General features: G+C 60.4%; 3 protein-coding genes across 4 annotated transcripts; all 3 read left to right on the top strand.

Annotated features, from left to right (window-relative positions):
• The first annotated feature begins 1,294 nt into the window (after positions 1–1,294).
• Positions 1,295–13,214, top strand: LOC310898516 (maestro heat-like repeat-containing protein family member 2B). 2 transcript variants are annotated; one of them, XM_083833729.1, is made up of 19 exons: positions 1,297–6,082; positions 6,504–6,626; positions 7,127–7,295; positions 7,617–7,715; positions 8,061–8,215; positions 8,522–8,665; positions 8,955–9,047; positions 9,339–9,408; positions 9,518–9,631; positions 9,893–9,966; positions 10,190–10,309; positions 10,577–10,669; positions 10,852–11,005; positions 11,208–11,248; positions 11,508–11,646; positions 12,339–12,391; positions 12,515–12,625; positions 12,893–13,012; positions 13,095–13,214. In XM_083833729.1, the coding sequence occupies exons 2-19, from the start codon at positions 6,612–6,614 to the stop codon at positions 13,197–13,199; spliced, it is 1,869 nt and encodes a 622-aa protein (XP_083689855.1). In that variant the 5' UTR covers positions 1,297–6,082; positions 6,504–6,611; the 3' UTR covers positions 13,200–13,214. The 2 variants fall into 2 exon arrangements, with proteins under 2 accessions (XP_083689854.1, XP_083689855.1); XM_083833728.1 differs by having other exon boundaries at positions 1,295–6,082; positions 10,190–10,669.
• Positions 13,215–13,229: 15 nt separating this feature from the next.
• Positions 13,230–15,354, top strand: LOC310899445 (maestro heat-like repeat-containing protein family member 2B; the record flags this gene model as incomplete). The annotated part of the gene is made up of 6 exons (XM_083835797.1): positions 13,230–13,300; positions 13,721–13,876; positions 14,075–14,197; positions 14,470–14,549; positions 15,025–15,258; positions 15,333–15,354. The coding sequence occupies exons 1-6, from the start codon at positions 13,253–13,255 to the stop codon at positions 15,352–15,354; spliced, it is 663 nt and encodes a 220-aa protein (XP_083691923.1). The 5' UTR covers positions 13,230–13,252.
• LOC310898517 (maestro heat-like repeat-containing protein family member 2B) lies at positions 15,321–21,606 on the top strand. The gene is made up of 16 exons (XM_083833730.1): positions 15,321–15,783; positions 15,914–16,037; positions 16,129–16,245; positions 16,558–16,679; positions 16,943–17,095; positions 17,708–17,862; positions 18,115–18,256; positions 18,462–18,658; positions 19,097–19,234; positions 19,409–19,520; positions 19,652–19,798; positions 20,107–20,289; positions 20,668–20,823; positions 20,928–21,050; positions 21,222–21,315; positions 21,465–21,606. The coding sequence occupies exons 1-15, from the start codon at positions 15,358–15,360 to the stop codon at positions 21,282–21,284; spliced, it is 2,358 nt and encodes a 785-aa protein (XP_083689856.1). The 5' UTR covers positions 15,321–15,357; the 3' UTR covers positions 21,285–21,315; positions 21,465–21,606.
• Positions 21,607–25,194: the final 3,588 nt, after the last annotated feature.

A 25,194-nucleotide genomic window follows, 5' to 3' on the forward strand; every position in this document is an offset into this window, starting at 1 on the left:
TCCTTCCCAGGGTGGCATTGGTGGGAGCTGGGGCCAGGCAGCGCTGCCTGCAAACCTCTCAGCACTGGTGGGATGGGGAGGGTCAGGGCCAAAGCACCAGTGCTCCGATCCCCCCATCCATGTCCAAATGTAGTCCCAAAGCTGGGAAAAAACAAGAAAACCTTGAAGAAAACTGGGAGGCCTGCAGCTTGTGTAGTCTTTTAGCTGAAGGAAAGAGACAGGTAGCCTTGAGCTAGCAGAAGCAAGGAAGATAAGGGATAAAAGGTTAAAAAGAAGAAGGAGAAAACCAGCTCCAGACTGGTTTTCCAACTATAGTTACCTTTTGCTCAATAAGGGTCATTAACATATTAAAAATCACGCCCATCAAAATGCTAATGTATGCTGATGTGGGATTTGGTGTCCTCCCCTCCACCACTGTTCCTTTGTAATGAGCACACTCAGTAGAGATAAGTTAGGTGAGCTATGACAGCCAATCAAAAGTAACCAAAGAGAGAGTTTTCACAAGTTTGCTGTGTATAAATTACGGTGATTCGAGTCAGAGGTGTGCTTGCTTTGAGAAAGATCGCCAAGCACCCGACTCTGCAGAGTTATATAATTAATTATTTAATTAAACGACCTTCATGTGGATTCTGACTCTGTGTGCTTGTTGGCGCGGGCACGAACCTACGGACTACACAAACACGGCCTGGGGCAGAAAGAAAAGCAAAACGGGGGGGCTGCTGATGGCGGCTGGGATCACAGCTGGGGAAACTGGGCTGGGGCACGAAAACAGAGGTGAAATGTTGCACGTTGGGGCTCAACGCCAGTCTTTGTGCACTAGCTTTGGGGCCCTATGTGAAGATGGAGTCATCATCTGTCTTTGGGGGGCTCAAAATGAGCCTTGTTTGGCTGGTTTTCAGGCTCAGCAATGCAGGCAGTCCTGTGGTTTCCAGCCTTTATAGGAGGCTCGTTGGGCAGCTGTGGGCGGCTTGAAAAGGGAGACTACCTGCTGTGTTTTGTGGGCCCAGCCAGGCTCATCTGTCCAGCCTGGGGGCTCAGAAATGGAGAGTAAGCAGCACGTTTTGGGATCTCGGAATCGAGCCCAGTGCCAGTGTACTCAGGCTCAGAAACTGAACCCACCGGCTGCTTTGGGGCCAAGCCCTCAGCCAGGCCAGACTGTATTAGTTAGTATGTATACAGTGCACAACTATAGGGCGTCTGGCATTAACATTTCAGTTAGAACAGCGATCGAGTTGCCCAGGCTTTTGGGACAAGCACCAGCTGTAATTACCTGCAGACAGGTAATTACACGCACAACACAGCCGGTCAGCGTTCACACAACGTGAGCACAGCACGAAGATGAAGACCGACCGTCGTGACAGAGACGCATTTACAGCCCTGCCTACGCCCGGGCTGGCTCCAACGCGACTGGAGGGGGCCGGGAACCGGGAACAGGGGCCGGGAACCGGGAACAGGGGCCGGGAATTGGGGCCGGGAACCGGGAACAGGGGCCGGGAATTGGGGCCGGGAACCGGGAACAGGGGCCGGGAACCGGGAACAGGGGCCGGGAATTGGGGCCGGGAACCGGGCACAGGGGCCGGGCCTCGCCGCGCGGCTGCCGTTACCACAGCGCCGCCTGGCGGGCGTGAGGCAGCCCCTCAGCGCCCTTGCTGAGGAGACCGTTCCATGGCTGTTAGGTGGCCGTTACAGTCGTTATGTGGTCGTTAGGGCTGTTAGATGGCCGTTTCTGCCTCAGCTTTGCCATTCTTCACCAGAAGAAACGAGTCTGACACCCAAAGTTGAGGTTCCCCGTGGTCTGAGTGCTGCCAGCCCAGTGATAGATAGCACAGGTGGCTCAGCAGTTAGTTCCGTTGGCTTGTCAAAGCAAGCAAAATTTAATCACACAGTCACAGAATCATCTAGGTTGGAAGAGACCTCCAAGATCACCTAGTCCAACCTCTGACCTAACACGAACCAGTCCTCCACTAAACCATATCACTAAGCTCCACATCTAAACGTCTTTTAAAGACCTCCAGGGATGGTGACTCAACCACTTCCCTGGGCAGCCCATTCCAATGCCTACCAACCCTTTCAGTAAAGAAGTTTTTCCTACTATCCAACCCAAACCACCCCTGGCGCAACTTTAGCCCATTCCCCCTCGTCCTGTCACTGGGCCTTTTGGAGAACAGAGCAATCCCCACCTCGCTACAGCCTCCTTTAAGGTATCTGTAGAGAGCGATAAGGTCGCCCTTGAGCCTCCTCTTCTCCAGGCTAAACAACTCCGGCTCCCTCAGCCGCTCCTCGTAAGACTTGTTCTCCACACCCCTCACCAGCTTCATTGCCCTTCTCTGGACACGCTCGAGCACCTCGATGTCCGTCTTGTAGTGAGGGGCCCAAACCTGAACACAGCACTCCAGGTGTGGCCTCACCAAGCCGAGTACAGGGGGACAATCACTTCCCTAGTCCTGCTGGCCGCGCCGTTTCTGATACAAGCCAGGATGCTGTTGGCCTTCTTGGCCACCTGAGCACACTGCTGGCTTATATCCAACCAACTATCAACCAATACTGCCAGGTCCTTCCCTGCCAGGCAGTTCCAGGCTCTCATCTCCCAGCCTGTAGCACTGCTTGGGGTTGTTGTGCCCCAAATGCAGGACCCAGCACTTGGCCTTGTTGAACTTCATACGGTTGGCCTCAGCCCATCGGTTCAGCCTATTCAGATCCTCCTGCAGAGCCTTCCTACCCTCGAGCAGATCAACACATGCACCCAACTTGGTGTCGCCTGCAAACTTACTGAGGGTGCACTCAATCCCCTCATCCAGATCATTGATAAAGATATTGAAGGGAACTGGCCCTAGTACTCAGCCCTGGGGGACTCCACTAGTGACTGGCGTCCAACTGGATTTAACTGCATTCAGCACGACTCTTTGGGTCCAGCAATCCAGCCAGTTTTTAACCCAACAAAGCGTACGCCAGTCCAAGCCATGAGCAGCCAGTTTCTTGAGGAGAATACTGTGGGAAATGGTGTCAAAAGCCTTACTGAAGTCAAGGTAGACCACTTCCACAGCCTTTCCCTCGTCCACTAAGCGCGTCACTTCTTCATAGAAGGAGATCAGGTTCGTCAAGCAGGACCTGCCTTTCATAAACCCATGCTGACTGGGCCTGATCGCCTCGTTGCCCTGCAAGTGCCGCGTGATAACACTCAAGATAATCTGCTCCATGAGCTTCCCTGGCACCGAAGTCAGACTGACAGGCCTATAGTTTCCCAGGTCCACCCTCCGGCCCCTCTTCTAAATAGGTATCACATTTGCTAGCCGCCAGTCGACTGGGACCTCCCCTGATAGCCAGGACTGCTGATAAGTGATGGAAAGCAGCTTGGTCAGAACTTCCACCACTTAGTTCTCTCAGCACCCTCGGGTGGATCCTCTCTGGCCCCGTTGACTTCCATACATCTAAGTGCTGTAGCAGGTCGCCAACCATTTCCTCGTGGATTATGAGGGCCACATTCTGCTCCCCATCCCCTTCCACCGGCTCAGGGGGCTGGGTACCCAAGAGAACAACTGGCCTTGCCGCTAAAGACTGAGGCAAAGAAGGCATTAAGCACCTCAGCCTTCTCCTCGTCTCTTGTCACTAGGTTTCCCCCCGCATCCAGTAGAGGATGGAGATTCTCCTTAGTCCTCCTTTTTGTGTTCATGTATTTATAAAAACAGTAGCCAGATTGAGATCCAGATGAGCTTTGGCCTTTCTAATTTTGCCCATGCACAGCCTCGCAACAGCCTTATCATCCTCCTGAGTGGCCCACCCTCTTTTCCAAAGGCCATAAACCCTCTTTTTCTTCCTGAGCTCTCTGTTCAGCTAGGCCGGTCTTCTTCCATGCTGGCTCGTCTTTGGGCACGTGGGGACGGTCTGCTCCTGAGCCTTTAAGATTTCCTTCTTGAAGAGTGCCCAGCCTTCCTGGACTCCTCTGCCCTTCAGGACTGCCTCCCAAGGGACTCTGCCAACCAGTGTCCTGAACAGCTCAAAGTCTGCCCTCCGACAGTCCAAGATAGCAGTTTTACTGATCCCACTCCTGACATCGCCAAGGATAGAGAACTCTACCGTTTCGTGGTCACTCTGCCCAAGACAGCTCCCAACCACCACATCTCCCACCAGTCCTTCTCTGTTTGTGAACAGAAGGTCTAGTGGTGCACCTCCCACCACCCCTGGTAATCTAGTGAAGCAAGTCCAGGAGATGCCAATTGCCTCCTTTTCTTATATATATATATATATATATATATATATATATATTTTTTTTCCCTCAGACACATCTGCAAACCAAGCCCATGGAGTCTCCAACAGCAGAAATTGCTTTTTTGTGCTTGTACTGCAGGGGGCCATCGATGTGCCCCGCGGAGGGCAGGTCTGGGCAGTGTCCCCCTGCCCCTGCTGGGACGGTGCTTGGGACAGGGGTGGGACCAGCGCCCCTGGCTCTGGAAGGCCGAGTGCCTGGGGCAGGTCTGCAGCAGCCGTTCTGGGCAGCTCGGTCCCACGCTGGGCAGCGCAGTAGCCTGGGAGGAGGCCCTAAATGGGCTGCAAGTGTTGGGTCTGTCAGGAGAAAATGTGTGCGGCTGTGCACGCTGGGGCACGGTGCTCGAGTAGTGCGGGGATCACAGTCGGGCAGCGGCGATCGGCCCCAATCAGTCTTTCCTTCCCCGGCTTGAGTCGGTGGCTCTGGCCAATGTCCCTGGGATCCAGCCCGGGTCTGCAGCCTGGCAAGAGCTTTGGTGCAGGCAATTTTAGGCCCTTTCAAGCCCGGGACTTCTGGGGTTTTTGGCTCCCAGGGAAGGAGAGCACTGAACTCTTCTCCGGTGCTGGCTTAAGTGACAGCGAGGCATTTTGCTTCCTCTTGCTTTCCAGAAAAAACAGAGGGCTCCCTGGACTCTGAAGAGTGGCAGTGCTATCTGCTTAAGGTACAGCATCCCTGGGGGTGAGGCTGTGGGCAGTTGTGCCCCGACAGCTCCTGGGGCACGTGAACGTGAAAGGCCCGGGCAAAGGGCGAGACAACATTTGCCTCCTGTCGTGTTCCCCCCCAGTTCCTGACGGAGTCGGTGGAGGAGATGCTGGTGGACCAGCCATGGGTCGTGTGCCTGGTGTCATCCCGGGTGACAGAGGTGAGGCGTTGCGCGGGGTCTGGTGCGGCTGTGGTGTGCGTGTGAGTGCCACGAGGTGTCAGGGAGCCCTCCGAGAAGGCAGGGGGGCAGCAGGGGAGCTGTGAGGCTTCCTGGGCTGCTCGGGCATGAAGAGAACAACCCAGGTGAGCAGGAAGCCCTGGGCAGGAGCTTTGGGGTTCTCCCTGGGAGCTGGGGTTAGGGGTTCCCCATGCCACAGGTGTGCTGGGTTTCTTCCTTCCCACGTGGCTTCAGTGGCTTTAACCCACTCGTCCTCTCCCTTCTCCAGGGACCTGGGGCCCCTGGAGAGTGGAACCAGATGGGACCGGGGCTGGGCAGAGAAGCGCACGGAAGGCCGTTGCTGAAAACCACGCAAGGACCGGAGCGAACTGGAGCGATGGAGAGTGGGGATATGCTGTGGGTTTGGGCCATGGGGGTGCTGCCACCTCCGGCCCTGCCCTGTGATGTGTCCCCGTATCCATGGCAGCCCTCAGGGAGGTCACAATGGCTGGGTGCCTCATAGCTGCTGCGGTGAGCGCAGGTGGCCCATTGCTTCTCGGCGGCCACAGGAGGAGGACCTGGAGAGAGATTCTGGGGTGATCCTGCTGTGATGGGGAGGCTGAGAAGATTTTTTGGTGAGGGGCAGGGGGAGGCCGGGGGCTGCATCCCTATGAGTTCCCAGCACGACCAGAGATGGGGACCCCAGCCTGTGCTGTTGGTGCTGGGGAGGATTCCTCTCCAGGCTGGGAGGATGCCTGCCCCAACCTGGTGCGAATCCCCACAGCCAGCCAAGCTGACGCAAACTGTTTGGTTGTTTCCTTCCAGCTTCCTTTGCTTGTGTAGGGGTCAGGACTGGACCTACACGTCATGAGGACGGTGGCAGAGAGACAGGGTCTGAGACTGTTGCCATCTCTGCCACCGTCGTGAATTCCTTGTTAAAGAAGCTGCAAGACAGAGAGGTGAGCTGCGGACATCCCGCTGTGCCGTGGGGGGTTGAGGGCTCCCCTCCACCCTGGGTGCCACCGAGGGGTCTTGCCTGATGGCCCCTCTGTCCTGCTGCTGGTGCCCGGTCCCCAAAGGCTGATCCTGCGGTCACGCTGGGCTGACGCTGCTGCGCTGCCTCCTTTCCCGCAGCAGCTCAGCCTGGAGCTGCCCAAGCATCCATCCTTGTCCTGGCCCTGTACCATGGTCCCAGGCTGGTGCCTGGTGCTTGGTCGGTTCCCAGGGCTGCTGCTCCCTCGGCTCCTTTGTGTAGCTGGACACAAGCTGGGACAGGACGCGGTGGTGCTGCTTGTGGGCTCTCACTCTAGAGTGAGGGGCAGCAGCTCGCAGCTGCCCGGGAATAAGGGCAAAGCAAGTGGTGTCGTGGTCTCTCCCTAGGGTGACCGAGCGGAGACTTACCGCCGCCTCCAGCATGTCTTGCAAGGAGATGATACCCGTCTGCAGAGCGGCGTTGTGAACCGAGTGCTCGCAGAGGTGTCTGGAGACATGAAGGCAGCCCAGGTGAGCTTGTTCTCTAGAAGGGCGAACGGAGCAGCCTGCCTCTCCCCAGCTGTGGGTGTGACATGGAGTGGCGCACAGATGGTTCACTGGGATTCAGGCCTGGGGACTTCCCCAGTGCCCCTGTGGCTGCTCCCTCTCCCAGGGAGCGCATCCCGCTAGGGGAAAGGCCGTATCCAGCCCTGCTCCAGACTGTGCAGAGCGTGGTGAGCTCCTCCACGCCAGGCGACGTGTGCGCCACCTCCCAGGGCCGGAGTTGGGCCGTGCAGTCCCCCAGTTCCTGCCTCGCGCGACTCCTGCTTAACGCAGAGGCTCTGGGGACGCGTCCCAGCTCGGGCACAGCTGTCCCGGGGGTGTTCTGTGGGGGAGACGCGGTCGTCTCGCCAGTGGCTCTGACAGCAAAACGATGAGCTGAAGCCCCGTGGTCCTCACTGGCCAGCAGGGCCTGACCTGGTGCCTCAGCCTTTCTCCTGGGCAGCATTTCACCTGTGGCTCTTTTTCAGGGTGCAATGAACAATGTGACAGCAGCTGCTGGTGACGTCCTGGTGGCTCTGGCTCGTTCCCACTTTGGATTTGTGATGTCCGAGCTCCAGGGCCACCTGAAGACCATGAGGGGAGGAGCATGCCAGGAGTTTGTGCTCACCACCTTGAGCAAACTGGCCAGCAGCTATGGTATGGCCCCTTTGGCCTCGTGCTCTGGGTTATGGTCCATGACGGCCAGGAGCAGGGACCCTGCCCCTCCCTGAACGCTGTTTTGGGCCGGAGGGCTGTGGGGTTGTGGCACCTCCTCGCCTGGAGCTGGGATTTCCGCCCCACCACCCCAATGCCAGTGCTGCAAGGGTGGAAGCTGCTGGGGACTGAACCCGCAGCGACCTCCCCTGTCCCTCTGACACGTCCCCCAGCCCGGCAGCCCCAGCCCTCCTGCCCGCGGTGCTGCTCTGGCTCTGGCTGACCGTGGCTCCCTCTGTCCCTCTGCCTGTCCTCTCTCTGCAGCCCTGCGGTGCATCCCCTTCGTCGAAATGACGCTCCTTGCTCTGCACGCCATGCTGAGACAAGTGGAGAGCAGCCGGATCCTGCGCACCATCTGCAGTGGTGAGTAGAGGGGAAGGGGCCGGGCAGGCCCTCGGTGCCTCGCTCGGATCGCGGCGTGGTCCTGCGCTGGGGGGCAAACTTTGGGAAGGGCAGGGCGGGGGCTGCAATGGTAAGTGCTGGAGGGGAAGAGGCCTGCGAGGAAGAGGAGGAGGAGGAGGAGGAGGAGGTGCGGTGTGCAGAAGGGGAGAAGGGGCACCGTATTTTAGTTCAGATGCCGGGAGCGCAGCACTTGGCAGTCCCAAGCCGACGCCTGGTGAGCCAGGGACTGCTCCACGCAGGCGTGGGTGAGGGAGCCAGGCACGCTGCCTGTTGCAGACTTTGACGAGCTCCTTCCTTCTGGTGCAGTGCTGGAGCAGTGGTCGAGGGCGATCAACGCTTACTTCAACGCCTGGGAGCAGTGCCCCTTCCCTCGCATCGGGGAGAAGCAGCTCTGCGAGCAGGTGTACTCCCTGTTCTGCCACGCTGTGGTAAACTGGCTGGGCCGCCATAAGAAGGAGGAGGTGAGCGCTGCTGGGGCAGCAGCGGGGCTGTGCCTGGCTGGGGCTGCCCGTGCCCCCTGGGTGGGAGCAGAGGGGTGAGGGGAGGGAGCGGGCGGGCTGACGCCGTGCCCGGGGCTGGGGGCTCCCAGCTGGCAAGTGCTTGGGCCCCAGGGCCCTTTGGCAGGGGAATGCTTGCTGTCCTCTGGAGAGAGCCCTTCTGTGGGGCAGAAGGGAAAGGGAAAGCCCTCTCTGTGCAAAGGCAGGCATGTGCTGGGGGACGCCGAGTGCTAGACAGCCCTCAGAGCATCTCGTCTCTTCCCTCTGCAGGACAAGCAGGCCATCTTCGGAGCAGTGACTGCTATGATGGCTGTCGTCCTCCATGATGCGCAGCACCAGGACCGGGTGTGGAAGCAGGTCGTCTGGCTCCTGCAGCAGTACCAGGAGGTCCAAGATACTTCCCGGGTGACAGAGGTGAGGCGTTGCGCGGGGTCTGGTGCGGCTGTGGTGTGCGTGTGAGTGCCACGAGGTGTCGGGGAGCCCTCCGAGAAGGCAGGGGGGCAGCAGGGGAGCTGTGAGGCTTCCTGGGCTGCTCGGGCAGGAAGAGAACAACCCAGGTGAGCAGGAAGCCCTGGGCAGGAGCTCTGGGGTTCTCCCTGGGAGCTGGGGTTAGGGGTTCCCCATGCCACAGGCGTGCTGGGTTTCTTCCTTCCCACGTGGCTTCAGTGGCTTTAACCCACTCGTCCTCTCCCTTCTCTTGTAGAGCCTCCATTATTTCCTGAAGACCTTGGAGGAACTTCACGCTGTCGCCCCCAAGGACAAGCTCCGTGCCATCGCTGCTGCTGTGCACCACGAGGTAAAGGGAGCCCGTGCCTGTGCTGCTGGCCCAGGTCCTGCAGGCCGGATTGCCACAGAGGGGCAGGGCAGGGCAGGGCGTCCTTCCACCAGGACCTTCCTGGAGGTGCCTCGAGGCTGTGAGCACCCTGATCCTGGCTGTTTTGTGCAGGCCCGAGGGGCAGCTCAGTTCCTTCAGCACTTCCCTCTCAGCCACCTGGCAGGAGGACTCTGGAGTGCCGGGACCCAAAAGGCAGCCTCTGATCGCTGCTCTGCCTGCGATCTTTCTCTAAAATGGACCTTTCTCCCACAGCTTGGGGACGAGACCAGGCAGCACAGTGCAGGCCATAAAGAAGAACTGAGGCAGTGCATTGTGCTTCAAGGTAAGGGAGGGAATGGGACGATGCCTGTCGTGTTCTCCCAACTTCCTTGTGAACCTCAGCCATGGGGTTTTGCTGACTATTCATGCAAAATGTGGTTTCTGGCCCGCAGCTCGAATCTACCCGGAGGAGACGGTCACGTTCCTGCTGTCCCAGCTGAGCAGCGAGAACCAGGGCTCCCGCGGGACAGCGCTGACTCTGCTGGGAGCTGTGGCCCGCTCTGATGGTCAGTACCACAGGCCAGGGCCGCCAGCCAGGGCTGGGGCAGTCAGGGGGCTGAAGCTATCTGCTGTCAGAGCTTTCAGGCCCTGTAACGCAGTAGTAGCGGCAGAAACAAAGTCCTTCTGGGACGCCAGTGCTTCCCCTGCAGTCAGAGCCCAGCCCTGCTGTGCTGTCCCGCTTGTCTGTGAAAAGCCTGGGAGCTTCGAGGGATCCCTTCTGCCATCTGAGCCCTGCCTGAACGCATACCTCTCTGTGTCTCTTGCAGAACCTGCAGTGAGAGAGAAGCTGCCCCTAATTGTAGAGGCCGTGCAGCCCTTGTTCACTGAGTCCGGCACCCAGGTGAGCTCATTTAGGAAGGAACAGCGAGACCAGTGGGGCAGAGAAAGCCCCCAGAGCGGGCAGGTTGTTGTGCTGTACAAAGCCTAGCCCCGACCCCTGGCAGCGAAGGCTTCTCCTGTGCACTCGTTGCCTCTCCACGGGCTGCGAGGGCTGCCCCCAGGCAAAGGTGGCTTCCCTTTGGCTGCTGGCGGGGCAGACCGTAACCACCCTGTCTCCTTGGCAGTTGAGGAGAGCGCTCCTGGGTTTCATCAAGGATCTGCTCAGCGTCAGCATCCCGAGCTGCTTGGCATGGGATGTGGTGGCGCACATCTTTGTCGAGTTCAGGCGGGCCTCGGACAGACTGGTAAGGACAGAGCGGGACACCCGCGGCTCGGTCCCGTGCCCAGGCTGTGCCGAGAGCTCCCTCAGTGGCACTCGCAGCATCGCCTGGGCCCCGCAGAACCTCGTGTGCCCGACAGCCCTGTGCAGCGCTCGCTGCTCCCAAGCTGCCCAGCACTTCCTTGGGGCTGGGACGTGGCCCCTGAGTGGGGCCTGGCTGTCCTCATCCTCCACAGAGCCTCCTGAGGTGGGAGCTGAGAGTAATGGGGGGTTTCCCAACGCTGTCTTGCAGGCGGTAGAAGACGTCCAAGAGGAAAGAGACCTTCAGGCCCAGTGCATAGGTATCCTGGAGTCTCTGGATCTCTCTGTGGAAGGGATGACCGAAGTAAGTGGTCCTGCTCCCTGCTGCTGCAGCCACTTTTCACCTTCAGGGTGTTTTTGCCAGCCCTCGCCTGCCCCCCCGGAGCTCGACCCTAATGGGCTCCAAGGGATGCGCAAGCCATCCTTTTCACCTCTGAGCCGAGATGGGAATGCTGATGTGCCAAACTTCCTCCTCCTCCTCTGCAGCTCTTGTGGCCACGGCTCCTGCAGTACGTGGTGCCGGCCCAGTACTGCGGCATGCTGGTCCCGCTGTTGCGTTGTCTCCAAGCCCTGATCGAGAGGCAGAAGCAAACGGAAGGGCAAGAGGACACCGAGAAGCCTGCTGACGTCCAGGAGCAAGGTGGGACCAGAAGGTGCCCCAGCAACCTGTGCCGGGCTCGGCCAGGGGCCTGCCTGGTGCATGCCTCCCTGCACCCTGGCAGCCCCCAGGCCAGCTCTGCAGCTGTATGGGTACTCTCAGCCCCGCGTCGGGGCGTCGAAGGTGCGAGGGGCTGGGTGCAGAGGTGCTCAGGGGCTCACCCTGCCTTTTTTCCTCCTTGCAGCCAAGAAGCCCACGCCACAGGCCCTACTGGTTCGGCTGTTGGTGAGTAGCGGGGCCCCGGGGCAAGAGCTTTTCTGGCCAGGGGCAGGGGGAGATGCTGGGGCAGGGATGCTTTTGCTGGCAGCCCCGAGGAGGAGGCAGCGCGTCCCAGCGTGCCCAAGCCCACGAGCTGGGGATCCCGCTCCCTCCCTGGGGCTGGAAGCACGTGGGGGGAGGCGCCGAGGCAGAGTCGAGCTCCCTCGTGGGAGAAGCCGCGTCCCTGGTGGAAGGAGTGACCCCGTCTCTCTCTGTCCTCGTCTAGGTGGTGGCGGCTTGTGATCAGTGCAGAGAATGCGCGGTTGCTGCCCTACAGCTGCTGCAGGCCCTGCAGAGCAGGATCCACAGCTCCCTGAGGGGACTGTGGCCCATCCGCATCCCCCGCATGCTGCAGTACCTTGAAGGTAAGGTGCCAGTGTGGAGGGCCGGGCTCAGGAGAGCTGGAGGGGGCAGGAAAACAGCCTCCCAGCATGGCGTAGGGGAACCGCTGCCGTCCCCCTTCCAGGCAGCCAGCGTGGAGGCTGGGGGCAGCGATCTGCTGGGATCAGCTCGTCCCAGGGGTGGACGGGGCCATCGATGTCCCCGTGGAGGGCAGGTCTGGGCAGTGTCCCCCTGCCCCTGCTGGGACGGTGCTTGGGACAGGGGTGGGACCAGCGCCCCTGGCTCTGGAAGGCCGAGTGCCTGGGGCAGGTCTGCAGCAGCCGTTCTGGGCAGCTCGGTCCCACGCTGGGCAGCGCAGTAGCCTGGGAGGAGGCCCTAAATGGGCTGCAAGTGTTGGGTCTGTCAGGAGAAAATGTGTGCGGCTGTGCACGCTGGGGCACGGTGCTCGAGTAGTGCGGGGATCACAGTCGGGCAGCGGCGATCGGCCCCAGTCAGTCTTTCCTTCCCCGGCTTGAGTCGGTGGCTCTGGCCAATGTCCCTGGGATCCAGCCCGGGTCTGCAGCCTGGCAAGAGCTTTGGTGCAGGCAATTTTAGGCCCTTTCAAGCCCGGGACTTCTGGGGTTTTTGGCTCCCAGGGAAGGAGAGCACTGAACTCTTTCTTCTCCGGTGCTGGCTTAAGTGACAGCGAGGCATTTTGCTTCCTCTTGCTTTCCAGAAAAAACAGAGGGCTTCCTGGACTCTGAAGAGTGGCAGTGCTATCTGCTTAAGGTACAGCATCCCTGGGGGTGAGGCTGTGGGCAGTTGTGCCCCGACAGCTCCTGGGGCACGTGAACGTGAAAGGCCCGGGCAAAGGGCGAGACAACATTTGCCTCCTGTCGTGTTCCCCCCCAGTTCCTGACGGAGTCGGTGGAGGAGATGCTGGTGGACCAGCCATGGGTCGTGTGCCTGAGCCGGGAGCTGAGCCAGCAGCTGAGCAACCCCTCCAGCAGCGCCGAGGACAAGGTTTGCGCGCTGCCTGCACCCTCCTGGCAGCACAGCCCCGGGGCACCCAGCTCCGGGGCTGGGGCTGAAGGAGCGCGTTCCCCGTGCGGGCTGTCGTCACCGCTCCCCCTGCCCTCGCCCCAAAGATGCTTCCCTCCGTGCTGCCCAGGGTCGGCTACAGCCGGGCGCCGCGGCTGCTCCCTGGGCTGTTGGGGCCTGTCGCGGCCAGGCCCTGTCCTGACAAGCCGCGCCGTTACCACGTCTCGGTCTCGGTCTCTTCTCTTTCAGAACTTCCTGTACCAGGCTCTCGGCACGGTGCTGGCCTCTTGTCGGCAGCTCACCCACGTCCAAGGGCAGCTGCTGAAATACTTAAAAGAAACAGATGCCACCAGCCCATGTGACAGACAGGTGAGGTTTCCTCTCCTGCCCCTGCTCTGCCCGGTGTCCCCTCGTCCCAGCCCTGCTCCGGACCTTTTTCATTTCCTTGTAGCTGCTGTTTCCCTCGGGCAATGTCCTGCCTTGCCGTCGTAGCTGGCCAGGACTGGCCAGCGTGTGCCAGAGCTCACTCCCATTTCTCCATCACTGCAGGGAATAGCTTCAGTGGTCTCCTATGCTGCCGAGCGCCACTTCTACCTGGCCCTGGATGCAATGCGTGAGTTCACCCAGTGGCTCATCGCATTCGACAGACGTCGAAAGGTAATGGGTGCAGGGTTTTAGTGTTCGGCCTTCTCTTGCCCTGTTCTCACTTCCTGAACAGTGGCGGCCGAGTCGTGGCAGCCACATTGCATTTACCCCTCCCGTAAGAGCTACCTAAGACGCACTGCCCCCTCCAGAAAGCTGAGGGCCAGGAGCCGGAGCCCTGTGAGCTCTTGCTGGCTCTGCCCCTCACCTGGGGGCCATGGGCAAGCCTTTCATGGCCAGTACGCCCCTGCCGGGCACAGGCTGCTCACCTCAGGGCAGGAATGGGACAAACTCCTTCGGATGGTTTTCCACGGCCCTGCACAGCTGAGCCACACAGCCCCTTACAGCCCCGCTCCCCAGCCCCACAAATTCGTCGAGTCCTGGGGCACAGCAGGGCCAGCGGACTGACATCTCGGGGCATCTTACTCAACACAGGCGCAGAAGGGACACCAGAGAGCTCAGGCCGCTTGGGCTGCAGCCATGCTTACCTATGGCAAGGTTGCACTGCACGCGCCCAAGTCAGAACTGCTGGCCTGCGTGGAGGAAGACATCCTGGCCAACATCCTGGAGCTCTTCCATGCCTGCAGAAAGGTAGGAGCGTGGGGCACAGAGGGGCAGGGAGGGCTGGGGGCCCCCACGTGCCGAGGTGGACGGTCTCTTTCTGAACGTCCCCTGAGTGGTTTGTCCTGAATGTCCAGGTCCAACCCCAGCCCCTAAGAACCCCTCGCCCGTGTTCCTCTCCCAGCTCTTCAAGCAGTTCAACTGGTGTTTTTCTCTCTCGGGTCTCAGGAACTGCAGCACAAGCTCGCCCTGCTGAACAGCATCAAGGAGGTCACCTGTGCCATCCAGGCTGCGGACACCAAGCACAGCTTCAGGCTCTGCAAGAAGCCGGAGGTGCTAGAGATCCTGCTGGTGAGTGCCTGGAGCCGGGGCTGCCCGCAGGGGAGGTGCGATGGTCTCCCCCGGCCACCCACCAGCTCCTGAGCTCCCGAAGCCTTGTCCCCAGCTTCTGGGCCCTGGGGAGCTGGCACTCGGTGGCTGGGGAGCACGGTGGCTCTGTGGTGGCCGTGGGGATGAAGGGGCTGGTGCGGGTGCAGGCCTGTCAGCAGAGCCGGCTCCTGGGGCGGGTGGGCAGGCTCTCCGTGCCACTGCCCGCCCTGAGTGCGTCTCTCTGGGACTTGCAGGACTTGATGGAGGAGGATGCCTGCGACACCCCTGTGTCCCAAGTGCATCTCAAGATGCTTCAGCTCCTGGAGCAGCTGAGGTGAGGTCTGTGCCCCAGGCTGTGGGGGCTCGCTGTGCGTCCCAGCCCAGCCGGCTGGTGCAGCCCCAGTGGTCTCGAGTACGGGGCAGGGAGCTGTGCGGCTCTGGGCCGGGACGGCGTGCCCCGTCCTGGGTGACTTCCGAAGGCCGGGGGGCTGTTGGGGCTGGGGGGCCGCATCCACAGAGACGGGGCTGGGCTGTCATGGTCAGCGAGCCATGAGCGCTGTGCCGGCAGAAAGGCCCTGGCTCTCCAGGGGACGGGAAGGGCAAGGAACGGGCACCTGGGGGGGGTCTCCTTGCCCCTGGGGGTGAGTGCTTGGCCGCTGCCAGGGAGCTGCCAGGAACTGCCGGAGCTGGAGCTCACCAGCACGGGCTGGGGGGGCCGGGTCTGGGGCTCAAACCCAGTCGGCGTTTGGGCCACTCTGGAGATTGCTGGTAAACCCCCTCACTGTTCTCTCCTTCTTTTCTCCATCCAGCACGCTGAAGCCTTGCATGGACTGGGAGAACAGGTGCTCCCAGGTGGCTGTGTGCTGCTGGAGAGTCCTGTCGTGCCCTCCTGAGGAGACAGAGCTGCAGGTACCTGCCAGCCCTTCCCTGCACACCTCAGCGCTCCCTGTGCCCTGGCAGCTGCCGCGGTGCTCAGCCTCACTCCTCCTTTCCCGTTTTCAGTCTCTACAGGCATCGTGTGAGGAAGCTCTGGGCCAGCTTGTGTCAGCCCTTCTCAAAGCAGAAGGGACCTCCAGCGCCTTCGCGGACGTGGTCTCCGTGAGTATCCATGAGGCAGTGGGGCAGAGTTGGGGCCTTAGGGGATGCCCAGAGGAGGATCCGTTCCCTGCCGCAGTGCCAGGGCAGGCAAAGGAACGGGCGCTGCGGGAGGCAAAGCCAAGAGCCAGGCTCCCAAGTGCCAGGCTGGCACAGGGAGATGCCGGTGGGGAAACGGCTCCTGGGTGAGGGCAGGGGTGCGTGGAGCGAGCGGGGCAGGGGGGTGGCAGTGCCGGTGCTCGGCGGGGCTGGGGCCACGCGGAGCCGCAGGGCAGGCCCTGCGGGAAGGGGCCAGAAGAGGAGGGAGGCAGAGAGGGGTGCTGGGGAGAGAAGGACACCCGTCACGAGACGCATGTGCTCCACCCCAGATCTTGCTGCGCCACCTCACGTCAACGAAAGCATGGGAGCGAGAGAGGGCCCTGCAGGTCTGCGCCCAGCTGCTGGGCACTTACGAAGAGCTCTTCAAGTGTTCGGTGAGTAGGGAGCCCCGCGTGCCCCGTCCCCTCTCCCTGCTGGCCACGGCCCCGACGCCTGGCCATGGCCTGGGGAGGCGAGCAGGCACTGGGCTGCCTGCGAGCTTCCTCCTGCCTCTCGCCCCCGCAGAGGGAACGCACCTGCTCGCAGTTCGGCTCCTTGGTCGGCGTGCTGGGGCCTCTGCTGAGCGACTCCCAGGCCACGTCCCGGCAGAGGGCAGGGGCCTGCCTCAGCTGCCTCCTCCGGATCCAAGGTGAGGAAAGCGGGTTCTTCCTGGCCCCCATCAGCCCCATCTTCTCTTCCTTCCTTGCCCAGCGAGGGCTTTTGTTTACGTCCCTTCCCAGCCAGTCAAGAAACACTGTCGCGACGAATGAGGGGAGTGGACGGGGCGCTCTGTGGCCCTGCACAATCACCGTTCCCACTAAGAAATCGGTTGGAAGCGAGCTCCTGCCCCCTCCTCAGTGAGCAGCGTCTGCGCTGAGGAATTTGCGGGGAGGTTTGCTCCCTCCCGGAGACGCTGGTGCCCGGTGCAGGACCTGGGGACGCAGCAGCTGGGAGCAGAGGCCTGCGGCTGCTGGGACCCCACAGCCCCAAAACAGCTCCAGGGGAAGGAGGGCTCTGTGCGGCCCGGGATGTGTCAGCCACGGAGCCGGGCTGGTGGCATCCTGCCACGGGAGGGTTGGGAGGGCCCTGGCCTTTGCTCCCCAGCCTCCTCTATCCACGTCTGGCGCCAGAGATTCAGTTCCCCTAACCAGGACTCCCTTCTCTCACAGCATGTGGCATGACGAAGACCAGGAGAGCGGTGCTCCAAGTGCCTGACTGCAAGGAGCTGTGTGAGAGGCTGAAGAGCACGGAGGACGGGTCTCTGTGTGAGGAGCCTGCCAAAATAGCGAAGGTAACTGGCTCCAGAGAGTGAGGTGGGGGCCCCAGTGCATTTGTCAGGAGGTGCGTTTCGCACGCAGGGAAACAAGACGAGAGGAGATGGTTCTAAACCCCTCCGCTGCAGGAAGTACAAAAAAGCAGCGTATGCACAGAGGAGTGTGCCCTGAGTGCCCTCTCAGTGACCAGCGAGCTGCTGAGCTCAGAGGCCCCTGGAGTTTCCTTTCTGTTCTAAAGAGCCGGAGCAGAGCTGTGACAGTGTCTCTCCTGTCTCTCCAGGGGGTTTGCCAGTACTTCCCCCAGGGACAGGCCAGGAGCTTCATGGACGCCATCATGAAGACCTTCGAATGCGCTAACGAGGAGCGTGCACAGGCAGCTGGCGACTGGATGATCGGATTCCTGGAAGCGTGCGGAAAGGAAATACGTCCAGAGGTAAGGGAGACCCTTGTTCCCCTCGGCCTTGACTTCTCTCTGTTGGCTGTTGTGCTGCACCTCGTGTGGGCTGAAGAAATGCAGCCCGAGCGCGGAGCTGAGGGGACCGCTGCTGCCTGACACGTTCTGCTCTGTGCGGTCCTCTGACGAGGACTCAGGCACTGCACTCTCAAGTCTCCCGTCGGCGCAGGTCCTTGCCCCGGGCGAGGCAGTTACCGCTGGGACACACCAACCTTCCCGTTCCTCCCCACTGCCTGCAAGGTGTCGGAGCCTGCTGGGTTGCGATCTCCCATCGCTGCAGCCGTGCGCCGGCGATTATCCAGGCTGTTGGGCATAAAACGTGCCCAGGCCTTCGGTGTGCTCAAATCGCTCAGCTGCTGCCACCGCCGGCCCCAGGCACACGCAGCGACGGAGCGGGGTGTGCGCGTGTGCACGTTGGTGTGCGTCAGCGCCGAGAGCACACGCGCCCCCAGCCGTGAGGCAGGGCTCAGGGACGAGGGCTTGTCAGCGTGCCAAGGCGGCAGGCGTTGCTCAGGCGCCGAGTGACCGTGCTGGGGTCCTGCACAGGCAAAGGATACGCTGAGGTGTGCCATCTCGCCCCTTGCCTTGCAGGTGCCTGAAGTCGCGAACATCCTGTGGAAGGCCATGTACACCATGCAGCAGGGCACCCTCAGGGACCTGCTCTTCCAGGCAGCCCGTCTCCTGGCCGGCTTCCACCCCCAGCCTGTGGTGGACAGCCTCCTCCAGACAGAACTGCCCTCAGAGAGGTATGTGCGCTCCCCCCTTGCCCCGCTGTGGCCAAACAGCAACCCCAGGCTTGCCTGCGGAAGGCAGATCCAGGGAAGCAGCAGGTCCCATTCCTCCCCCAGAAGCCTGGGCTCTGCGAGATCGTGCGCTCGTGCCTCTGGGGAAGCAGGCATCATATGCCCGCTGCTGGCGAGGAGAGCGTTTGGCCTCTGGGGAGGGCACCAGGGCTGCCAGAGGACGGGGCTCACGGGTGAACGTCTGGTTGCTTGCAGAGACATGGTGCAGCTCTGGAGGAGCCTGGGCAGCAGCGACCTCGGGCCTCAGGTCCTGAGGCACTTAGCAGAGAGGCTGGACAAGGCACCTAAAACCAGACCTTTGTGCAACGATGCTGATCAAGAGCCGCATCGTCTCAAGGTATGTTCGTCGGCAGAAGCATTTCTGCAGCTTCCCACCTGCTTTCTAACTTAGCTCATCAGGGTGAGGGAGTTGGGGGTCATCCGAGGCTGTCCCAGGTGTGAGACCTGCCGGCAGGAAGAGTCCCCCAGGGGGACAGGGGCACCAGCGGGCTGGTGGGAAAGGCGGTGTTTAACAGGTTCTTGTGGGTCACATTTCCCTGCAGCTCCTCTGTGCGATCTCTGAGGTAGTGTCTGCTCTGCTGACCGCGGAGGCAGTCCGGGACCTGCTTCCTCACCTCCTTCCAGTCCTCCTGCAGTGGGTCAGCAACGAACTGGGGGTAGAGTTGCTGTTTCCCCCTCTGAGTCCTCCAAGAGGACTCCTCCTCTTCAAGGACACGGGACAAGAGGAGCTGTTGTGCGGGTAAGGAGCAGCAGGGGCGGGGAACGGGGGGCTTCAGTTCCCCAGCCAGGCACGTTTGTTCGTGGTGCTGAGGGAGCCAAAGGGCTGCCCTGTTTCCCAAGCCTGCCCTGTCTCCCAGGTGTGGAAACGGGTCGCCGGGGCTCGTTTGACTTCTGTCCTCTGCTGGAGAAGGATCTGTTCCCAGACGGGACGGGACCGACGGCTGCTCTCGGCCTGTCTCCTCTGCATCCCCGATTACAGCGTGTCCTTCCTCTCCCTGGACCGATCCAGGAGAGACCGGGCGTCAAACTCTGCGCAGGGCTGGCAGCTCTCGGGACAGGGGAGACCCCAGGCGTGGGGCAGCCCGGGGCGCTGGGACCGGGGCGTTTCGGCAGAGCCAAGACAAAACTTCCCCTCTGGTGCCACGATGTGAGATTTCTGTGGGTTTTCTTTCGCCAGACTCTACTGTGATGCTCTGGAGCAAGTGCTGAGAAGATGCCTGGACGAGAGGTGGCAGCAGGTGCTCTGCAGGCACGGAGTGTGGCCATCCTTGGACTTGCCTCAGTGGCACTGCAACAGCGTGCAGCTGCTGACCAGGTGAGAGCCCAGCGGGTGGCTGTGCCCCAGGAAGCAGCCGCAGGACCCTTCCCGTGTGCCTGGGGAGCTCTCCTGGGAGGCAGGGCAGCGCCTGCGTCGCAGCAGGGGACGTTTCGGGCCGTGGCCCGTGGCCTTCCCACCTGACCACGTCACCTGCTTGTGCTCTGTGTGCAGTGTGCTGCTCCGTGCCCGGCTCGTCTCGCGTGCGCTCATACAGACCTTCCTGCCGTGGCTGCACTCCCCCTTGCCAAACCTGCAGGTCACGGCGCTGGCTTTCTTCGCTGAGGTGAGGCGGCGCGTGGGGCGGGGCGGGCTCAGAGGGCTTTTCGGAAGAAACTGCTGCTTGGGGTGTCTCTTTATGGAAGAGACCAGCCGAGGTCCCATGCCAGCACTAACAGACCTTTGGCTGTCTTGTAGCTGATGAAGGACCCGCCAGCTGAGGGGAAGGATCTCCTGAAGCCCCTGGTACGGCTCTTCCTGGAGAAGCTGCAGCATCCGAGCTGTGCTGTGCAGCACATGGCAGCGAGAGGCCTGGGCAGTGCTGTCAGTGGCTTGCCCAAGAAGGTGAGGCGCACTTTCCTCTGCTCTGGCTGCAGCCCCCCAGCAGAGAGCCGGGCAGAGGCTGAGTGAGAGCCAAGCAGAGCCGCGGGGCAGTTCGGGAGCCTGGGGCAGAGCAGCACGGGCAGATGGGGGCTTCCCAACGGCCAGGCTGCTCTCCAAGCTCAGCACGGTGGCAGCGGGGAACCGTGCGAGTGCCGTTCGTCACGGGGTTGTGCCGCAGCCGCACCCCCTTGCCGAACAGACGTGGGGAGAAAGGGTGGGCATTGCAGGCAGGAGCCGCGAGCAGCTTGTGCGCATCTTTGGCGTTGCAGGTTCAAAAGCACAAGAGGATCATCGTGGCAGCACTGGAGCGTGAAATGAGGAACGTGGACCATCCAGAGGTGGCTGCGGAGAGCATGTTGGCCCTGGCAGAAATACTTGCAAAGCAGACGGCGAAGGGCTTGGGCGGGGCCTTCAGACGCATCGCCCGCTCCACCAGGAAGTTCCTTGATGCCGTGAGTGAACCTACTTTTCTCCCACTTGTCCGAGGGGCGTGGGGTGGGCAGGGGCCTGCCCGTGCTGCGTGGAGGTGCTCCTCCAGGCAGCCAGCTGCCGTGGCCCCTCTCTCTCTCTCTCCTGCGGGTGGGACGCACCGAGCGCCCCGGCACTCAGGTGCCATTTCTTAGGGGTGGGACGAGGAAGGGACCTTCCACATGGCAGGGAAGGGGCCGGGATGAGGTGACCTCGTTCTGGAGCTGGTTTCCAAAGCGCCACTGCCAACAGCGCTGTGCTCGCTCGCCCTCAGTTGTCAGTCCCTGATGCTTCGTTGTTGCAGAGAGGCTGGGAGACGATGCATTCGTGACCCAGCTCACAGATGGCTTTCTGGGTTGCAGGAGCAAGAGGACCTTCGTTTTGCGGCCTTCAGTCTCTACACGGCCCTGGCTGCTGGCGCCAAGGACAATCTCACCACGTTCTTCAGCGGAGAAGTGGAGCAGATATTGGGAAGCCTCTTCCTGCACCTCCAGGACCCCAGCTGTGCAGTATCCAGCGTAAGAACCCCCTGAGCTTATTTGCCAACCCACAGAAAGGCTCCCTGAGGAGCTGCCTCCCTGGCAAGGGAGAAGGAACGACCGAGCACAATGCTCTTTTCCAGGTTTGCAGGACAGCCCTCTATGTCTGCGCTCCTTTCGTCGAGCCAAAGGGGCTGCAGGTAGTCGTCAAGAATGCCATCGGGCGCAGTGGAGCACAGCTGCAGAGCGAGGTCTGCTCTTACCTGGTGAGTGAGCCCTGTCCCGGGGCGACGCTGGGGCCACGGGGCCCGGCACCGAGCGGGGAGCATGGCGTGACGCGTCCGTCCGTCCCGCCGCATGCTCCCCGGGAGTCTGAGGGCTCGGCAGCGAGGCCTCTCCGGCCCAAGCTGAATTCACACCTCCCTGCTCTCCCCCAGGAGACACATGCTCCCGAGCTGCTGAAGACACTGAAGCGCCAGCAGAAGCCACCACTGGAGTAGCGGTCCACAGATGCCACTCTCCACGTCCTTGGTGAGAGCCGGGACGGAGCTCTCTGCTCCGCTCCCACCGGGGCGGCCCAGGGGCCGCCAAGCGCTGCCCCAGCCGCCTTCCCTACGGTGCCCAGGAGGGCACGGCCAGGGGCCGTATCTTGACACTGCCTCTTCTTCCCCACGCTACAGAAGCCAGCCCGGAGCACAAAGAAGGCAGCCCAAAGCATGCTGAAGACATCCCAGAGCATGCAGAAGATCTCTCGGGGCACACAGAAGACGTCCCCGAGCTTGCAGAGGCCTGAGCACCCACAGAATAAAAATCCAGAGAGCACAGCGGCTGTGGACTGGGTCCTTCCCAGGGTGGCATTGGTGGGAGCTGGGGCCAGGCAGCGCTGCCTGCAAACCTCTCAGCACTGGTGGGATGGGGAGGGTCAGGGCCAAAGCACCAGTGCTCCGATCCCCCCATCCATGTCCAAATGTAGTCCCAAAGCTGGGAAAAAACAAGAAAACCTTGAAGAAAATTGGGAGGCCTGCAGCTTGTGTAGTCTTTTAGCTGAAGGAAAGAGACAGGTAGCCTTGAGCTAGCAGAAGCAAGGAAGATAAGGGATAAAAGGTTAAAAAGAAGGAGAAAACCAGCTCCAGACTGGTTTTCCAACTATAGTTACCTTTTGCTCAATAAGGGTCATTAACATATTAAAAATCACGCCCATCAAAATGCTAATGTATGCTGATGTGGGATTTGGTGTCCTCCCCTCCACCACTGTTCCTTTGTAATGAGCACACTCAGTAGAGATAAGTTAGGTGAGCTATGACAGCCAATCAAAAGTAACCAAAGAGAGAGTTTTCACAAGTTTGCTGTGTATAAATTACGGTGATTCGAGTCAGAGGTGTGCTTGCTTTGAGAAAGATCGCCAAGCACCCGACTCTGCAGAGTTATATAATTAATTATTTAATTAAACGACCTTCATGTGGATTCTGACTCTGTGTGCTTGTTGGCGCGGGCACGAACCTACGGACTACACAAACACGGCCTGGGGCAGAAAGAAAAGCAAAACGGGGGGGCTGCTGATGGCGGCTGGGATCACAGCTGGGGAAACTGGGCTGGGGCACGAAAACAGAGGTGAAATGTTGCACGTTGGGGCTCAACGCCAGTCTTTGTGCACTAGCTTTGGGGCCCTATGTGAAGATGGAGTCATCATCTGTCTTTGGGGGGCTCAAAATGAGCCTTGTTTGGCTGGTTTTCAGGCTCAGCAATGCAGGCAGTCCTGTGGTTTCCAGCCTTTATAGGAGGCTCGTTGGGCAGCTGTGGGCGGCTTGAAAAGGGAGACTACCTGCTGTGTTTTGTGGGCCCAGCCAGGCTCATCTGTCCAGCCTGGGGGCTCAGAAATGGAGAGTAAGCAGCACGTTTTGGGATCTCGGAATCGAGCCCAGTGCCAGTGTACTCAGGCTCAGAAACTGAACCCACCGGCTGCTTTGGGGCCAAGCCCTCAGCCAGGCCAGACTGTATTAGTTAGTATGTATACAGTGCACAACTATAGGGCGTCTGGCATTAACATTTCAGTTAGAACAGCGATCGAGTTGCCCAGGCTTTTGGGACAAGCACCAGCTGTAATTACCTGCAGACAGGTAATTACACGCACAACACAGCCGGTCAGCGTTCACACAACATGTGAGCACAGCACGAAGATGAAGACCGACCGTCGTGACAGAGACGCATTTACAGCCCTGCCTACGCCCGGGCTGGCTCCAACGCGACTGGAGGGGGCCGGGAACCGGGAACAGGGGCCGGGAACCGGGAACAGGGGCCGGGAATTGGGGCCGGGAACCGGGAACAGGGGCCGGGAACCAGGAACAGGGGCCGGGAATTGGGGCCGGGAACCGGGAACAGGGGCCGGGAACCGGGAACAGGGGCCGGGAATTGGGGCCGGGAACCGGGCACAGGGGCCGGGCCTCGCCGCGCGGCTGCCGTTACCACAGCGCCGCCTGGCGGGCGTGAGGCAGCCCCTCAGCGCCCTTGCTGAGGAGACCGTTCCATGGCTGTTAGGTGGCCGTTACAGTCGTTATGTGGTCGTTAGGGCTGTTAGATGGCCGTTTCTGCCTCAGCTTTGCCATTCTTCACCAGAAGAAACGAGTCTGACACCCAAAGTTGAGGTTCCCCGTGGTCTGAGTGCTGCCAGCCCAGTGATAGATAGCACAGGTGGCTCAGCAGTTAGTTCCGTTGGCTTGTCAAAGCAAGCAAAATTTAATCACACAGTCACAGAATCATCTAGGTTGGAAGAGACCTCCAAGATCACCTAGTCCAACCTCTGACCTAACACGAACCAGTCCTCCACTAAACCATATCACTAAGCTCCACATCTAAACGTCTTTTAAAGACCTCCAGGGATGGTGACTCAACCACTTCCCTGGGCAGCCCATTCCAATGCCTACCAACCCTTTCAGTAAAGAAGTTTTTCCTACTATCCAACCCAAACCACCCCTGGCGCAACTTTAGCCCATTCCCCCTCGTCCTGTCACTGGGCCTTTTGGAGAACAGAGCAATCCCCACCTCGCTACAGCCTCCTTTAAGGTATCTGTAGAGAGCGATAAGGTCGCCCTTGAGCCTCCTCTTCTCCAGGCTAAACAACTCCGGCTCCCTCAGCCGCTCCTCGTAAGACTTGTTCTCCACACCCCTCACCAGCTTCATTGCCCTTCTCTGGACACGCTCGAGCACCTCGATGTCCGTCTTGTAGTGAGGGGCCCAAACCTGAACACAGCACTCCAGGTGTGGCCTCACCAAGCCGAGTACAGGGGGACAATCACTTCCCTAGTCCTGCTGGCCGCGCCGTTTCTGATACAAGCCAGGATGCTGTTGGCCTTCTTGGCCACCTGAGCACACTGCTGGCTTATATCCAACCAACTATCAACCAATACTGCCAGGTCCTTCCCTGCCAGGCAGTTCCAGGCTCTCATCTCCCAGCCTGTAGCACTGCTTGGGGTTGTTGTGCCCCAAATGCAGGACCCAGCACTTGGCCTTGTTGAACTTCATACGGTTGGCCTCAGCCCATCGGTTCAGCCTATTCAGATCCTCCTGCAGAGCCTTCCTACCCTCGAGCAGATCAACACATGCACCCAACTTGGTGTCGCCTGCAAACTTACTGAGGGTGCACTCAATCCCCTCATCCAGATCATTGATAAAGATATTGAAGGGAACTGGCCCTAGTACTCAGCCCTGGGGGACTCCACTAGTGACTGGCGTCCAACTGGATTTAACTGCATTCAGCACGACTCTTTGGGTCCAGCAATCCAGCCAGTTTTTAACCCAACAAAGCGTACGCCAGTCCAAGCCATGAGCAGCCAGTTTCTTGAGGAGAATACTGTGGGAAATGGTGTCAAAAGCCTTACTGAAGTCAAGGTAGACCACTTCCACAGCCTTTCCCTCGTCCACTAAGCGCGTCACTTCTTCATAGAAGGAGATCAGGTTCGTCAAGCAGGACCTGCCTTTCATAAACCCATGCTGACTGGGCCTGATCGCCTCGTTGCCCTGCAAGTGCCGCGTGATAACACTCAAGATAATCTGCTCCATGAGCTTCCCTGGCACCGAAGTCAGACTGACAGGCCTATAGTTTCCCAGGTCCACCCTCCGGCCCCTCTTCTAAATAGGTATCACATTTGCTAGCCGCCAGTCGACTGGGACCTCCCCTGATAGCCAGGACTGCTGATAAGTGATGGAAAGCAGCTTGGTCAGAACTTCCACCACTTAGTTCTCTCAGCACCCTCGGGTGGATCCTCTCTGGCCCCGTTGACTTCCATACATCTAAGTGCTGTAGCAGGTCGCCAACCATTTCCTCGTGGATTATGAGGGCCACATTCTGCTCCCCATCCCCTTCCACCGGCTCAGGGGGCTGGGTACCCAAGAGAACAACTGGCCTTGCCGCTA

This window comes from Anser anser, assembly GCF_964211835.1.
Source record: "Anser anser genome assembly, chromosome: 4".
Classification (NCBI taxonomy): Eukaryota; Metazoa; Chordata; class Aves; order Anseriformes; family Anatidae; genus Anser; species Anser anser.

Coding starts and splice junctions, on each gene's coding strand:
- LOC310898516 (XM_083833728.1), top strand. Junction 8,216..8,521: donor GCCGCCATAAGAAGGAGGAG/GTGAGCGCTGCT, acceptor TTCCCTCTGCAG/GACAAGCAGGCCATCTTCGG. Junction 12,392..12,514: donor GGCAGTGCTATCTGCTTAAG/GTACAGCATCCC, acceptor GTTCCCCCCCAG/TTCCTGACGGAGTCGGTGGA.
- LOC310898517 (XM_083833730.1), top strand. CDS start 15,358: ATGCCCAGAGGAGGATCCGTTCCCTGCCGCAGTGCCAGGGCAGGCAAA. Junction 19,521..19,651: donor CGCTGGCTTTCTTCGCTGAG/GTGAGGCGGCGC, acceptor GCTGTCTTGTAG/CTGATGAAGGACCCGCCAGC. Junction 21,051..21,221: donor GCGAGGTCTGCTCTTACCTG/GTGAGTGAGCCC, acceptor GCTCTCCCCCAG/GAGACACATGCTCCCGAGCT.